The sequence below is a fragment of the Saccoglossus kowalevskii genome, chromosome 20, assembly GCF_978046115.1.
Source record: "Saccoglossus kowalevskii chromosome 20, keSacKowa6.1, whole genome shotgun sequence".
Lineage (NCBI taxonomy): Eukaryota > Metazoa > Hemichordata > Enteropneusta > Harrimaniidae > Saccoglossus > Saccoglossus kowalevskii.
The window spans coordinates 28,088,376-28,103,783 of NC_140660.1; the positions used below are offsets into that span (position 1 = coordinate 28,088,376).

Below are 15,408 nucleotides of genomic sequence, written 5' to 3' on the forward strand. Positions count from 1 at the left end.
CTAACGTCACCACAAACCTATTCTCTTAATTTTTATAAATGTATGAATTTCAAGCACAGTAACATTATGTTATGTTATTTCATCAACCAAAAGAAACAAATTGTGAAATTAATAAATTTAATTCAGTGAATTTCACTTATAAAAGAAATAGAGAAATTAAAAACCAGTGAATAATTAGTATTGAATCCAGCAATGGAATTGTATACATCCTCCAAAATGGTGTCTTGGTAACCATGTCGCATGCATAATTAATGAGCTGTATGCATAACTAATGAGTATATGAATATATAATGAGCATCATGAATATTCATGTGGGGGAGATTTCACAACCTGATGCAAGATTAGTAGTCTGAAGTGAAACGACTTGAGTTAAAAATGAAAACAATTGATAAGAATATACACTCCAGACACGTCCAGATATGCATATACACTAGTGCTCTCCGTTACAATGAGATTTATGGTGATTAGAAACTATTTTATTTTTCGTGATATTTTCTAGATCTATTGGGTATTCTTCTTTACAATTGTTCTGTACTAGCACTGTTACTGTAAAATTTTCACTTCACGTAATTTCATTATTTTCACTTTTTGAGTATATTCCCTGGGTTTACAAATTTTCTTAGTAAACAATGAGTTATATTGTAACTTAACATGAATTTAATTTAGCTGATTTTAATATTTTGTTGAATTTTTAGTATTGATATTCTAAATTTCTAACACTATGCACTGCCTTTATCCACGGTTTGTTTTGATTCGTTAGTTGACCTCAAAATCCATTTCGGTTTTCTTGCATCAGATTTTTAGATTTAATTCATGACTTTTTCTGCAAAAGTAGTTAAAGAAATTTTGTGAATATTTTATTTTGATTTAAATTATTTATTTGCTAATTTGTCTGAAGAATATTGAAATATTTCTAGTTGTATTCACTACTTACTTTATAACTGTAGTCTTTAATGTACTTTACCTACCCTTCATCCCTTCCTAAAAGTAAACAATTATTCTATTCTAATAATTCAATTATTTTGTTTTAATTGTATATCCCATAATATCCACAAAATTAATAATTAAATATTTTTGTTCTCAACAGGAGGAAACTGTTCAAGAAAATGAGGTGACAGTAACTGATAGAACAGCCATTGAAGCTGTTACATTAAGTATACCAACTCCTGCTGAGGAAACACCTTCTGTCTCTGGATTCTCCCCCAGGAAGCGGAAACTCAGCGATAATAATGATGAGATCACAGAAGAATTAGAAATAGTCGGCAAAAAGATCAGAACAGAAAACATCACTAAATACCGAGAGAGACGGGACAAGAACAACATTGCATCAAAGCGATCTCGTGAAATTCGTAAGACTAAGGAATCCATGATGGAAATGAAAGCCAAAGAATTGGAGGAAAGTAATCAGAAACTAAACAAACAAATAGATGAGATGACAAAACAAGCTGAGTTTCTGAGGAAAAAGTTGATTGAGACCTTAGCAATAAAAGGTAAACCACAATTTAAAAAATGAGATTTTCGCAACGAAAGGTCACAGCTAATAATCAGACCCTTTCATTGTCACATTTTATCACATGTGTGAACTTATATATTAAAGTGAAACAGTCATCACTCTACGTTGTGTTCGATATGGGTCCCACACTACGTATGCAATGACGGGTTGACTGAGCTGCTTTACAAATTGATGACTTTTTTTATAATTAATAAATTTTAATAATTTTGGATGTTTGCAATTAAAAAAAAGCTGACAATGAAAGGGTCATTAAATATTTTGCCATTATTGGCTTGTACCTGTGTAATGAATATTCATGAGGTAAATATGTAACTCTGACACAAATAAATGTCATTATTGATACGGTGAAAACACTCTTTGGTAGAATCAAGTTATTTTGATTTAATTACAAATTATCATTTACAGTAAGGCAAAAATCTAGCTCCAAAAAAAATCATTCTAAAAAAAATTACTGCCTAACATGGAAAAACATGTTAATGGGAAAAGAAGGGAGATTGTTTGGTTATAGGAATATACATTGGGGGGGGGGGGGGGGGTTAAAGTAGGAAATGGGGGTTGTTTGTTAGGAACAATATGTGCAGGTATCCAAGCCTGTTAGTACATAGTCATTGCATTATTGCCCACTCAGCACTGAGTTATTGACACAAATAGGATTATTCCATCTTAAAATTGTAGGGGTGGGGTGGAGTGGGGAGGGGTTGTTATATGCAAAATAAATGTGTATCTCTTTTTATACCAAGATATCCTTGCATTTAAATGTACAACTTTGATATTACACACACATTGTATGTATGTAAATTTGTGTTGTGTTAAATATTACACGTTTCTCATCAGATAAATGATTTGACGAGTCAATCTAGAATTCAATGTCAACTAAATCGCTTTTTTGTAAAAAAAAAAAATGAAGCAGAAAAAATAATAAAAACGCAATAGAAGCATATCTTCTAAACTGATTGGTCGACAAAATAATAAAAACACAATAGAAGCATAGCTTCTGAACGGATTGGTCAACAAAAAAATAAAAACGCAATATAAACATATTTCGTCTTGGTTGCGAACACTGATTTTTAATCTTAATAATTAAGTAATATTTGATGTTTTTTTTTAGTGTTTTCAGTTCGTCCAAAAATATTCTGATTTTGTGTGTTGGAAGGAGTGTATATTCTTACATGAAAAAGCTTTTGTTTTGAAGGAACTTTGCCAATTTGGTGACACCTTTTTCTCAAAATCATTGAATCAATGTATTTTATCCTGACGCAATTTATTTTTTCAGTGAAGATTTAAGGAATTATTGTAACTTACAAGTTGACAATATTTTCAGCGGGACATGGTCATTTATTCAGGACAGTCTATTTCTGACTATCTGTATTTCTAGAAAAGTTTTTATTTGTGTGTTGTCTGTAATAGCAGCATTTGCCAGTCTTGTTTAGTATTTCTTTGAGTAGAAATTTTAGTTATATGATAGATTCTTATGTCTCAATAATGCTGTATTTATTCTTTTAGGGTACTACTGTGAAATGACTAATTTTCACTGGATTTAAATTTCACTGATTTAGCATTTCAGGCATATTCAGTGGGTTTTAAATTCACGGTTTCGTCATTTAGATAATGTGTTCTATGCTAAATTTTACATATTCACTGGGTTTTAATTTAGTGCAATCTCCAGTCAGCGAAATAAGCCAAATTAAAACCCAGTGAATAATTAACCCCTTTACAATCACAGTACATAGCTTTGCTGGAATACTAGATATAGATAATTGAAGAAATATGAGATATCATAAAATAAAATTTATTATATAAAACAGTATTAAGGATATTATTTAACCCAGATTTTATGACACCCTTGTCAATTAAAGCTGGGGGGGGGGGTCGTCACCTGCGCATGCGTCAGATGGCCATAGCATGTCATTGCTTATAAACAAGCATCTACCCATGAGCCTTTTCGTTTTTAGCGTGTGTTATCATTGATTGGGACTCGATTCCTGCACGTGACTACCTTCTCGCTTTAAATAAAAACAACCCATTAATATATCCATTGTTTTATGTCAAGGGTTTATGACCCCTGACCCCCGACCCCAACAGATTACAGGAGTATCTCAAATAAAACTTATGTCCTTTTTTGTCATGTGATCCATTTTTTTGGCTAAATGTTTATTTGAGTAAATCCACACATGCCGTATGATGGACGGCTAACAGACGGTGTTTTAAAGCAAGACTTGTCTATGAACTTCAGGTGACTTGGATTAGCGGCGTCTTCGTAGATTTGAGCATACCAAGTTTGTCAAAGTGAATCCCTCGTAAGCAATAGTGATACGCTTTCTGGACCAAACGACGCTAGTGAAGTATTGTGTCACATTTATTGATACACCAACACATTTGTCTTGCTGTAATTATAATACAGTAAAATACTTTATTTTGGCTTGGAATTAATTTTCGCTATTTTTGCTGAAATGCTGTAATAATAATACTGTAAAATACTTTATTTTCACTTGGAATTCATTTTCGCTATTTTCGCTGAAAGAATGATTTAGTGAAAATAAAATCCAGCGAATATACTGTTTTTCCTATATTTTACATTCAACTCTTCAAAAATCATTGAAAATAAAATTCACACAAAGCACCCAAAAAGTTTTTTCAGTGAAAATTAATTTCAGCTAAAATATTTCACAGTAATAATAATAATAATATATTTACTTGTATTGCGCTATTTACAGTAATAACTGATCAACAATGCATGACATAAAACTACAAACAATACCAAAGAAAGATAAATTACAAACTATATGCTTTCTTAAACAAATAAGTTTTCAAATGTACCTTAAAATCATTAATATTGTTCCATTTTTAGCTCCGCTGTCGACTTTGTCGAGCGGAGCTTATCATACAAGTGATTGTCCGGCGGCGTCGTCGTCCGTCGTCCGTGTCAATGTTTTACTTTTTCGACTTCTTCTTGAAAACTACAAGCCTGAATGCTTTGATACTTGGTGTATATGTACCTTGGGTAGACCTCTCTTAGGTTTGTTCATTTCATGTTGATATCTTCAATTCTCTAATTTTGGTGAATATTTTTGTCATTTTTGGTAAAAAGTGATATTTTCTACTTCTTGTTAAAAACCGCAAGTGTAATTGCTTTGATATTACATATATAGGTACTACATGTGGACCTCTCTCAGATTTGTTCATTTTGTAATGATATCTTTAATTCTCTAATTTTGGTGAATATTTTTATCATTTTTGGTAAAAAGTGATATTTTCGACTTCTTGTTGAATAACCGCAAGTCCAATTGCTTTGATATTACATATATAGGTACTACATGTGGACCTCTCTCAGATTTGTTCATTTTGTAATGATATCTTTAATTCTCTAATTTCGGTGAATATTTTTGTAATTTTTGGTAAAAAGTGATATTTTCGACTTCTTGTTGAAAACCGCAAGTCCAATTGCTTTGATATATTATACATATAGGTACTACATGTGGACCTCTCTCAGATTTGTTCATTTTCTAATGATATCTTCTGTTCTTTAATTGCCATGTGCATTGCTAACAGCGGAGCTATCTCAGCCGACAGGCTGCTTGTTTAAGTTTCCTTCTATTGTTTCAGTTTTCATACAATATATCAAAAGATTATTGTCATTATTTAGAGGACTTATGCGCATATTACCTAACGTAAAATTCTATCAATAAAAATCACAAGAACAAATTAAAACTAGTAAAATTGACTACAGTGATGTTTTTAGTGTCCCCTTAAATGATGAATGTGAGACTGAATGCAATTTCAAATGTTTGGACCTGAATATTGGAATGGACGTTCACCGTAAGATTTAGACTTGGTGCGTGGTTTTGTTAATATACGATCCTCTGATGACGAACGCAATTGTCTAGCGAATGTAGAAGACTTGACAGGTATTGTGGGCTAGTGTTACTTCTTGATAAGAAGCACAAACTTGAAATGTTATATTCAATACGTCTGTTAACTGGAGGCCAGTAAAGCGATTTTAAAAGTGGTGAAATGTGAGAAGATAAACCTCGCTTGCAGACATGACAAGCTGCTGAATTCTGAACTTGATGAAGTTTCTTTATCAAATAATCAGGACATATGACTAATGAGCTATTGCAATAGTCAAGCGTTTGGTGTGACAAATAGAAGAAATACGTCTCAGTTGAATATGGCATGATTTGCATATATTATTTACTTGCTGTGACATATTGATATTGCAATCAAGTGTGACACCAAGATTGCAGACTGATAACAAGAAAGAGATATCAGACTCGCCAATGGACATCGTTGAGGGTAGTGAAGATCTAGATGCTACTTTTGATGAGCATACAAGCATAGCCTCGGTTTTTGAGTCATTAAGTTGTAATTTGTTCTGTGCCATCCATTTTTTGATATCGGTAATGCAATTCTGGACAAAAGATGATATTAAACTCTGGTCATGTAACTAGATAGCCAATAATCATAACTAAGATTTGTGACATACATAATTAGTGTGGTCCAACAAATTGTTGTACTGTAGAATACTTTATTTTCGCTGAAGGGATGATTCCTTGAAAATAAAATCCATTGAATATACTTTTTTTCCTATATTTCACATTAAACTCATGAAAAATCAGTGAAAATAAATTCCAAGCAAAACGCCCAAAAAGCCTTTTCAGCGAAAATTAATTCCAGTGAAAATAAAGTTTCCACAGTATTACAACTGATAAGACTCAGGAGTAGTGCGCCCTCTGTTGATATGATGTATCACTAACACACGAAAGTTGCTGTGGTGCAAACAATGAGGCAATTATTTATTGATGTAACAGAAAATCATACATTAATTTAGTATTTTGATAAAAATAGCTTACTATAGTTTTGGAAAATCACATTTTATAGTCAAAATAAGTGTACAGGGTCCATAGCACCAAGAGCCAAATCATTTCTAAGACTTTTCCAGACCTTTTCCAAAACTTTCTTGCATTTTTCCGAAGACATTTAATTCGGGTGCGGGATAGCAATCGCTGCTGACACTTGTTGGAAGTGGGGTAGAAAACACTTTATAAAAAAAGACTATGCAGAGAAAACGGGCCTTTCAAACATGAATTACCGGTAATAACTATGAAGAAATTTAAAGACTTTTCAAAGACTTTCCAGACCTCAAAAAATCCACAGACTTTCAAAGGATTTTCCCAACGCTACTGCCCCTGGTGTAAAAACCAAGGCAACAGCATTTTGTGTCTCAAGTCACCAATATAGTCACATACAATTTTTCTTGAAAAACGACCTTCTCATTTTTGTTTTGAGAGATTCCATATTTTTGTAGTATTGATTAATATTTCTATTGCTATACACTGAAAGAAATATGTATTTCAAAAAATGTAAGAAACAATTATTATTTATATTATTATTTACTTAGTATCCTGGCAGAATCATTCCTGTTAGAGGACACACTGCTCAGAAGTACTAGGTCTTACAGTAATGCAGTGGCTTATCTAATTTCTGGGGGGGGGGGAACCGCATTGAAGTGTATATGTGCCACCAAAAGGAGTCCCAAATTCACCACTTCTGTTTGAAAAGGGGTTTCCTTTTTTCCTTTTTTCTGTTTAAAAAGGGGTTCATATTTTCCACAGACTGTCTCTAGAGCTTGAGTGATCCAACAATCAGGAGAATGAAGCTGATTTTTCTTTTAAAACTTCATTTTGATCGTCAAAGTCCATCCCAGAAGTTCACCTGCTTTTCCCTTGGTACCATTTAAAGGAGGTGTCAAATATCCACAGTTTGTCTGAAAATGGGTGGGCAATTTGAGTTTATTTCAGTCTGATAAGGGGTAGGGGTTTCAAACAACCAGCTACACACCCCTGTCAGTATTCTTTGCAAGAACCCCCCCCCCCTCCCCCAGGTTTAATTTGTACAATGATTGTCAAGAATTGTCAAGTATCTACTAAGCAGTCATTTTTAATAAAATCAAGAACTAACATAATATCTTCACCATGGTTACAGGAAAATGAACTTTATTGCGCACTGTGCAAGTATTTCTATATTTCATTCATGTACTACTGTGGAATATTTTATTTTCGCTGGAATTAATTTTCGCTGAAAAGGCTTTTTGGGCCTTTTGCTTGGAATTTATTTTCACTGATTTTTGATGAGATTAATGTGAAGTATAGGAAAAAAAGTATATTCGCTGGATTTTATTTTCACGGAATCATCCCTTCAGCGAAAATAGCGAAAATAAATTCCAAGCGAAAATAAAGTATTCTACAGTATTAACACACAAGGTTCAGTGAGTGATTAGAAAATTTGAATCAGCAGAATTCCATACTGTAAAATGTTAGTAAAAGTCTGCCTTGACAGAATGAAAGAAGGAATATTGGAAGGAATGAAAAAGATTACAATTAAAAGAATAAAATAAATAAAACTACACAAAATGCAAAAAAACAAATGTCAATTAAGATGCGTGTTGCTGTTTAAGTTGCATACATAATGATATTTTATCGCTGTCCATAAGATATTCAAATTTATTTTTAATTAATAAGAATGTATATTAATTTTCTCAGCTCCAGAAATCAAGTAAGAAATGTAAATAATCTTCATCATTAATCATATTTACATAGTAAACACCAGTGTACATTTGTCAATGGGTAGACACTGAAAATAAGGTGTAGAGTAGAAGCTCTAAGCCAGAATGATTAGAAGTCCACTGTCAAATCAGAAGTCTCTTAATTAAATTTAATTTTTTCTTCTCCCTGTTATTCTCAAAAGGCTCACACAAGGCTGTATTCAGTTTCACACAAGGCTTTCTTCCAATACTTTATACCTTGCAGTCAGTGGAGTGTAGATCTAAAATATAAATAATAGAAAACCTCTGATTCATTTGATTACAAAATGGCCGTCAATTGGCCATCTCATCAAAATGAATGTAAAATATAATGAGATGATTTCAAAAATACTGCAAAATATGCATGAAGGCAGTACAGTGACCGTATTGACCAACACATATCGGAGGTTGTGTGTGAATTCATGTACTGCCTTAGTGTATGTTTTGTGACATTCTTGTATAACCTTTTTATTATACATTTTTTCTCTGCTTGTAGTAATAACAGTCTGAAATGGCAACAAAGACCAAAAATTCTATTGTTTTTTGTTGTTAACAATTATTAGGTTACTAGGAGGATACTGCAAAGTATGCACAAAGACAGTACAGCGAAAGTATCGACCGACACGCAGCGGAGGTCGATGCGACCACGTACTGTCTGAGTGCATACTTTGCAGTATCCTCATAATAACCATATTATACATCTTTTCCTCATGAAATACATCATGAAAATGTCGAAATCAAAAATGTTTAGAACAGATTTAGTGAACTTCTTTGTGTGGAGTCTGGTCAAACCCTGGGGGCATTCATGTTTGTTTTTATTATTAGAAAATATCCACTGCAATACTGCATAATTACGGCACACTGTAACTTATGGCATTACGCTGACAGATGTATAATAAAATTATATCATATCAAAATCATTAAAATTAAATCATTTCATTTTGACTTTATTATTATTATACATCAGACACTGTACTGCCATAAGTTAAAGCAAGCTGAAATTTAGTAGTATTGCAAAGATATCTGCAAACTACCATATTAGGAAATATGCATTCTAAATATGGAACAATTATTACCAAGACAGCGAAAACATGAAAACAAAGTCCATATATTCCACTTATTTTCACCAGTTTGCTAACTTCCCGCCGACACACACAAAGTGATTTAATTGAAAAAATGTATAATAAGTAGTCAGTGTGAAGACCTCGCAAATGAACATGTGGTCAGATCAACTTCTACTATGTGGTATCTTTGTAATAACTGTATTTGTGTCATTGTATACAATAATATGAGGTTATTATGAGGATACCTCAAAGTATGCACAAAGACAGTACAGCTGGAGAATCGACCGACACGCAACAGAGGTCACACTGTCTGAGTGCATACTTTGATGTACGTATGCTCGTAATAATCTTATTATATACATCTTTTCCTTCCAAGGATACATCATCGGAATGCCGCAATCCAAAATGTTTAGAGCAGAATCAGCGACTTCTTTGAGTGGAGTCCTGTCAAACTAAGGTGGCAGCCAAGTTTGTTTTTATTATTAAAGGACGCATATGCGCGTAATCATTCCATATTTGGAATATGCATTTCCTAATATGATAGGTTGAAAATACCCCGTAAAATACCGCAAAATTACGGCACGTTGTTACAGTGACAGATGTATATTGTATAAAAATCAATTAATTCGTAAAGTATAATTATTCAGAGATGTAGATTTGAATTCTAATGAGGTATTAATCTTACCTTGTCAGCGTCTTGGTGCGGTTCTGCTGCCAGTTTATACTCTGATTTACATCCACTCACAACACTAGAAAACGATACTTTCCCATCAAGTAGACCTGTGTACAAATATAAGTAATACCAGTAATAAGAGTAGACAGGTCTTAAAGGGGCATGCACTTTCAGTTAAGCCAAATCTGACAACAAATTTACTTTCTGGATTAAAATTACAATGATAACAAAAGATAGATTAACTTTGTAAACAACATAAACAATAGTGTCCCATGATTCTTTGGTGCAATCTCTGGGATTGGAAAGTCTCCCTTTAACATACCGGTAAATACATGTACATAGCTAGTTACATTCATAAATAATCTCCTATAACTTGATTAAGTTATATTTTTTTTTTATTAGACGCATAAAATCCTTAGGAAAGGATAAAAAGGGTCTTACAGAAAGAAATTAAAAACAAACAAACTACAATCTAAAAAATAAAACAAAAAATAAAAACTTTTCTAAAAAAAATAAAATAAAACAAGTCAAAAACAAAAAAATACAATTTGCAGCCAATGGTGAATACAGAATATAGAATGAACACAGAATGTGGCCTAATACACTGATAGTTCCATAGCTGTTTTTTAAGAAGACAGCTAAGGCTGGTGCTAGAGTATGGTTTGCCATAATCAAAATGAATTTATTCTGACTATTTTCTTTATCAAAATTTGGAATTTTATTTTGTGCAGTCAGGAATAATTTGTCCCTATGGTGACTGTAAGCTGGACATTTCATTACAAAATGTTGCTCATCCTCAACTATATTTTGGCTGCACATATCACATGTTCTTTTATCCAGCGGCACATTATTATGTCTGCCTTTCTCAATTTTAAGGTCATGGTTGCTTGTCCTGAATTTTGCAATTAACCTTCTAAGACCATGGTTCTGCATATTAATTAGGTAATTTTCAATTTTTAAATCTTGTTTGAAAAGTCTGTATGTTCTTAGTTTGTTTTTAGCCAAGGTTTGTTTTCTATTATCATTATGCATGTCTAAGATCCATTGGTTCTCAAATGATTTGTTTATTTTTTTATGAATAAAGTCTAAATTTTTCTTAATTATTTTTTCACTTGAGTTTACAATGGTGACAACATCTAAATCTTGCATGAGGGTTTCTACACTTGTAAACCATTTACTTTTTACATTCTTGTTTACTAAGTAGGCTTCTCTTAGTAATGTGTTATCAGAGTTTGTTACCCGGTTGAAATATTTAAGTTGTTGTTTCTTGATAAAACAGTCAATGGGGTACCTTCCTAGCTCACCATAAACAGCCATTTTTGGTGTGAATTTTGAGAGACCAAGAATGAACCGACAAAATGAAAGATGGACATATATTACTCTAAGAGGCAGACACACAGTAGCCATATCTCTCTGACAGGCAGACACACAGTAGCCATATCTCTCTGACAGACAGACACACAGTAGCCATATCTCTCTGACAGGCAGACACACAGTAGCCATATCTCTCTGAGAGGCAGACACACAGTAGCCATATCTCTCTGAGAGGCAGACACACAGTAGCCATATCTCTCTGACAGGCAGACACACAGTAGCCATATCTCTCTGACAGGCAGACACACAGTAGCCATATCTCTCTGAGAGGCAGACGCACAGTAGCCATATCTCTCTGAGAGGCAGACGCACAGTAGCCATATCTCTCTGAGAGGCAGACACACAGTAGCCATATCTCTCTGAGAGACAGACACACAGTAGCCATATCTCTCTGACAGGCAGACACACAGTAGCCATATCTCTCCGAGAGGCAGACACACAGTGGCCATATCTCTCTGAGAGGCAGACACACAGTAGCCATATCTCTACGAGAGGCAGACACACAGTAGCCATATCTCTCTGACAGGCAGACACACTAGTAGCCATATCTCTCTGACAGGCAGACACACAGTAGCCATATCTCTACGAGAGACAGACACACAGTAGCCATATCTCTCTGAGAGGCAGACACACAGTGGCCATATCTCTCTGAGAGGCAGACACACAGTAGCCATATCTCTCTGAGAGGCAGACACACAGTAGCCATATCTCTCTGACAGGCAGACACACTAGTAGCCATATCTCTCTGACAGGCAGACACACAGTAGCCATATCTCTACGAGAGACAGACACACAGTAGCCATATCTCTCTGAGAGACAGACACACAGTAGCCATATCTCTCTGAGAGGCAGACACACAGTAGCCATATCTCTCTGAGAGGCAGACACACAGTAGCCATATCTCTCTGACAGACAGACACACAGTAGCCATATCTCTCTGACAGGCAGACACACAGTAGCCATATCTCTCTGAGAGGCAGACACACAGTAGCCATATCTCTCTGACAGACAGACACACAGTAGCCATATCTCTCTGAGAGGCAGACACACAGTAGCCATATCTCTCTGACAGACAGACACACAGTAGCCATATCTCTCTGACAGGCAGACACACAGTAGCCATATCTCTCTGACAGGCAGACACACAGTAGCCATATCTCTATGAGAGGCAGACACACAGTAGCCATATCTCTCTGAGAGGCAGACACACAGTAGCCATATCTTTCTGAGAGGCAGACACACAGTAGCCATATCTCTCTGACAGACAGACACACAGTAGCCATATATATCTCTCTGAGAGGCAGACACACAGTAGCCATATCTCTCTGACAGACAGACACACAGTAGCCATATCTCTCTGACAGGCAGACACACAGTAGCCATATCTCTCTGAGAGGCAGACACACAGTGGCCATATCTCTCTGAGAGGCAGACACACAGTAGCCATATCTCTACGAGAGGCAGACACACAGTAGCCATATCTCTCTGAGAGGCAGACACACAGTAGCCATATCTCTCTGAGAGGCAGACACACAGTAGCCATATCTCTCTGAGAGGCAGACACACAGTGGCCATATCTCTCTGAGAGGCAGACACACAGTAGCCATATCTCTACGAGAGGCAGACACACAGTGGCCATATCTCTCTGAGAGGCAGACACACAGTAGCCATATCTCTACGAGAGGCAGACACACAGTAGCCATATCTCTCTGACAGGCAGACACACTAGTAGCCATATCTCTCTGACAGGCAGACACACAGTAGCCATATCTCTACGAGAGACAGACACACAGTAGCCATATCTCTCTGAGAGGCAGACACACAGTGGCCATATCTCTCTGAGAGGCAGACACACAGTAGCCATATCTCTCTGAGAGGCAGACACACAGTAGCCATATCTCTCTGAGAGGCAGACACACAGTAGCCATATCTCTCTGACAGGCAGACACACTAGTAGCCATATCTCTCTGACAGGCAGACACACAGTAGCCATATCTCTACGAGAGACAGACACACAGTAGCCATATCTCTCTGAGAGACAGACACACAGTAGCCATATCTCTCTGAGAGGCAGACACACAGTAGCCATATCTCTCTGAGAGGCAGACACACAGTAGCCATATCTCTCTGACAGACAGACACACAGTAGCCATATCTCTCTGAGAGGCAGACACACAGTAGCCATATCTCTCTGAGAGGCAGACACACAGTGGCCATATCTCTCTGAGAGGCAGACACACAGTAGCCATATCTCTACGAGAGGCAGACACACAGTAGCCATATCTCTCTGAGAGGCAGACACACAGTAGCCATATTTTTCTGAGAGGCAGACACACAGTAGCCATATCTCTCTGACAGACAGACACACAGTAGCCATATCTCTCTGAGAGGCAGACACACAGTAGCCATATCTCTCTGACAGACAGACACACAGTAGCCATATCTCTCTGACAGGCAGACACACAGTAGCCATATCTCTCTGAGAGGCAGACACACAGTGGCCATATCTCTCTGAGAGGCAGACACACAGTAGCCATATCTCTACGAGAGGCAGACACACAGTAGCCATATCTCTCTGAGAGGCAGACACACAGTAGCCATATCTCTCTGAGAGGCAGACACACAGTAGCCATATCTCTCTGAGAGGCAGACACACAGTGGCCATATCTCTCTGAGAGGCAGACACACAGTAGCCATATCTCTACGAGAGGCAGACACACAGTGGCCATATCTCTACGAGAGGCAGACACACAGTAGCCATATCTCTACGAGAGGCAGACACACAGTGGCCATATCTCTCTGAGAGGCAGACACACAGTAGCCATATCTCTCTGAGAGGCAGACACACAGTAGCCATATCTCTCTGAGAGGCAGACACACAGTAGCCATATCTCTCTGAGAGGCAGACACACAGTAGCCATATCTCTCTGAGAGGCAGACACACAGTAGCCATATCTCTCTGACAGGCAGACACACAGTAGCCATATCTCTCTGAGAGGCAGACACACAGTAGCCATATCTCTCTGAGAGGCAGACACACAGTAGCCATATCTCTCAGAAAAGCTGACTTAGTTTCATCAGTAATATCTCTCAGTCATTAAGACTTACTCGGATGCAAGAAGTATAACGGGTAACATATCCTGTATTTTTTTTATTCATGTTAAAATTGTGATTATATGTACAAACATACAATGTACTGTAAAATACTTTATTTTAGCTGGAATGAATTTTCACTGAAAAGACTTTTTTGGTGTTTTGTATGGAATTTATTTTCATTGATTTTTAGCTAGTTGAAAAATAGTAATAGTAAATAGAAATAGTAAAATATAGGAAAAAAGGTATATTCGCTGGATTTTATTTTCACTGAATCATTCTTTCAGCAAAAATAGAGAAAATTATTTCCAACTAAAAATAAAGAATTTTACAATATACAAATGACACATAATGCAATATTTTTTTCATCTGTTCAATTTTCTATTTCATACTTAGGTGTATATACTGATAGAAACATGTACATTTTTAAGAATGCAGTATTGTTATAATAATGTTGTCAACTTTTCTGCAGCGATGTTTGATGTGTCCATATGAAAAGTAATCTTCTTCCAGTTAGATTTGAAGCAACTTGTACCACTCTTGCTCATGTGACCAAAGACCTGACTATGCATTTATTTCTCTATCACCACCCTTGTTTTTTGTTGTCTCTATTTATCTTTTTTGATAGTCACAGTTTTTCACGTACACAGATTGTAATCGCAACAGCATACAGTTTTGGTTTGTGCATATGTAGAATACTAATTTGTACAGGATAATCATTTATGAACTCAGAGCTTGGCCAGGTGTCAGGTTTTTAATTTAAGGTGAATGGCCGTTTCACATGAAAACAGCATGGCTACTAATGACATGTATACTAACAGTGTGATGTCACAAAAGAGGTTTGATAACAATTAATATACTCACCATGTTTAGCTCTGTAGGCACATCCTAAACTAGCTGAGTTTGCAATGTCTTGTACATAGACAGGTTTATTGAACACGTCTGATAATACTTGTAGTAAAGCTTTGTTAGTTGAAGCGCCCCCGGTGGCAAGAACATGATGTGCCGTGTCTGCAATGTGAAATGATTCAAGTTAACTTTAAAGTGGGGGAGTCGTCACCTGCATAAACGGAAAACGCTTTTGTTTACAAATCAAAATCTACTGGTACCA

General features: G+C 35.9%; 2 protein-coding genes across 3 annotated transcripts in view; one reads left to right on the plus strand and one right to left on the minus strand.

The window, feature by feature from the left end:
* Positions 1–15,408, plus strand: part of LOC100378438 (uncharacterized) — a 30,222-nt gene that overhangs the window by 2,740 nt on the left and 12,074 nt on the right. The window contains exon 4 of one of the 2 annotated variants that reach the window (XM_085494652.1): positions 1,088–1,490. In XM_085494652.1, coding sequence (XP_085350778.1) covers positions 1,088–1,490 — 403 coding nt within the window. Of the gene's footprint in view, positions 1–1,087; positions 3,319–15,408 lie in introns of those variants that run through there. The other variant, XM_002739120.4, reaches the window with a different exon arrangement.
* LOC100378883 (xylulose kinase-like) overlaps positions 7,433–15,408 on the minus strand; it is a 43,341-nt gene continuing 35,365 nt past the window's right edge. The window contains exons 14-16 of the mRNA XM_085494650.1: positions 15,162–15,308; positions 9,843–9,937; positions 7,433–8,335 (exon numbers count right to left, since the gene is read on the minus strand). Of these exons, the coding sequence (XP_085350776.1) occupies positions 8,282–8,335; positions 9,843–9,937; positions 15,162–15,308 (296 nt within the window). The 3' untranslated portion in view covers positions 7,433–8,281. The remainder of the gene's footprint in view (positions 8,336–9,842; positions 9,938–15,161; positions 15,309–15,408) is intronic.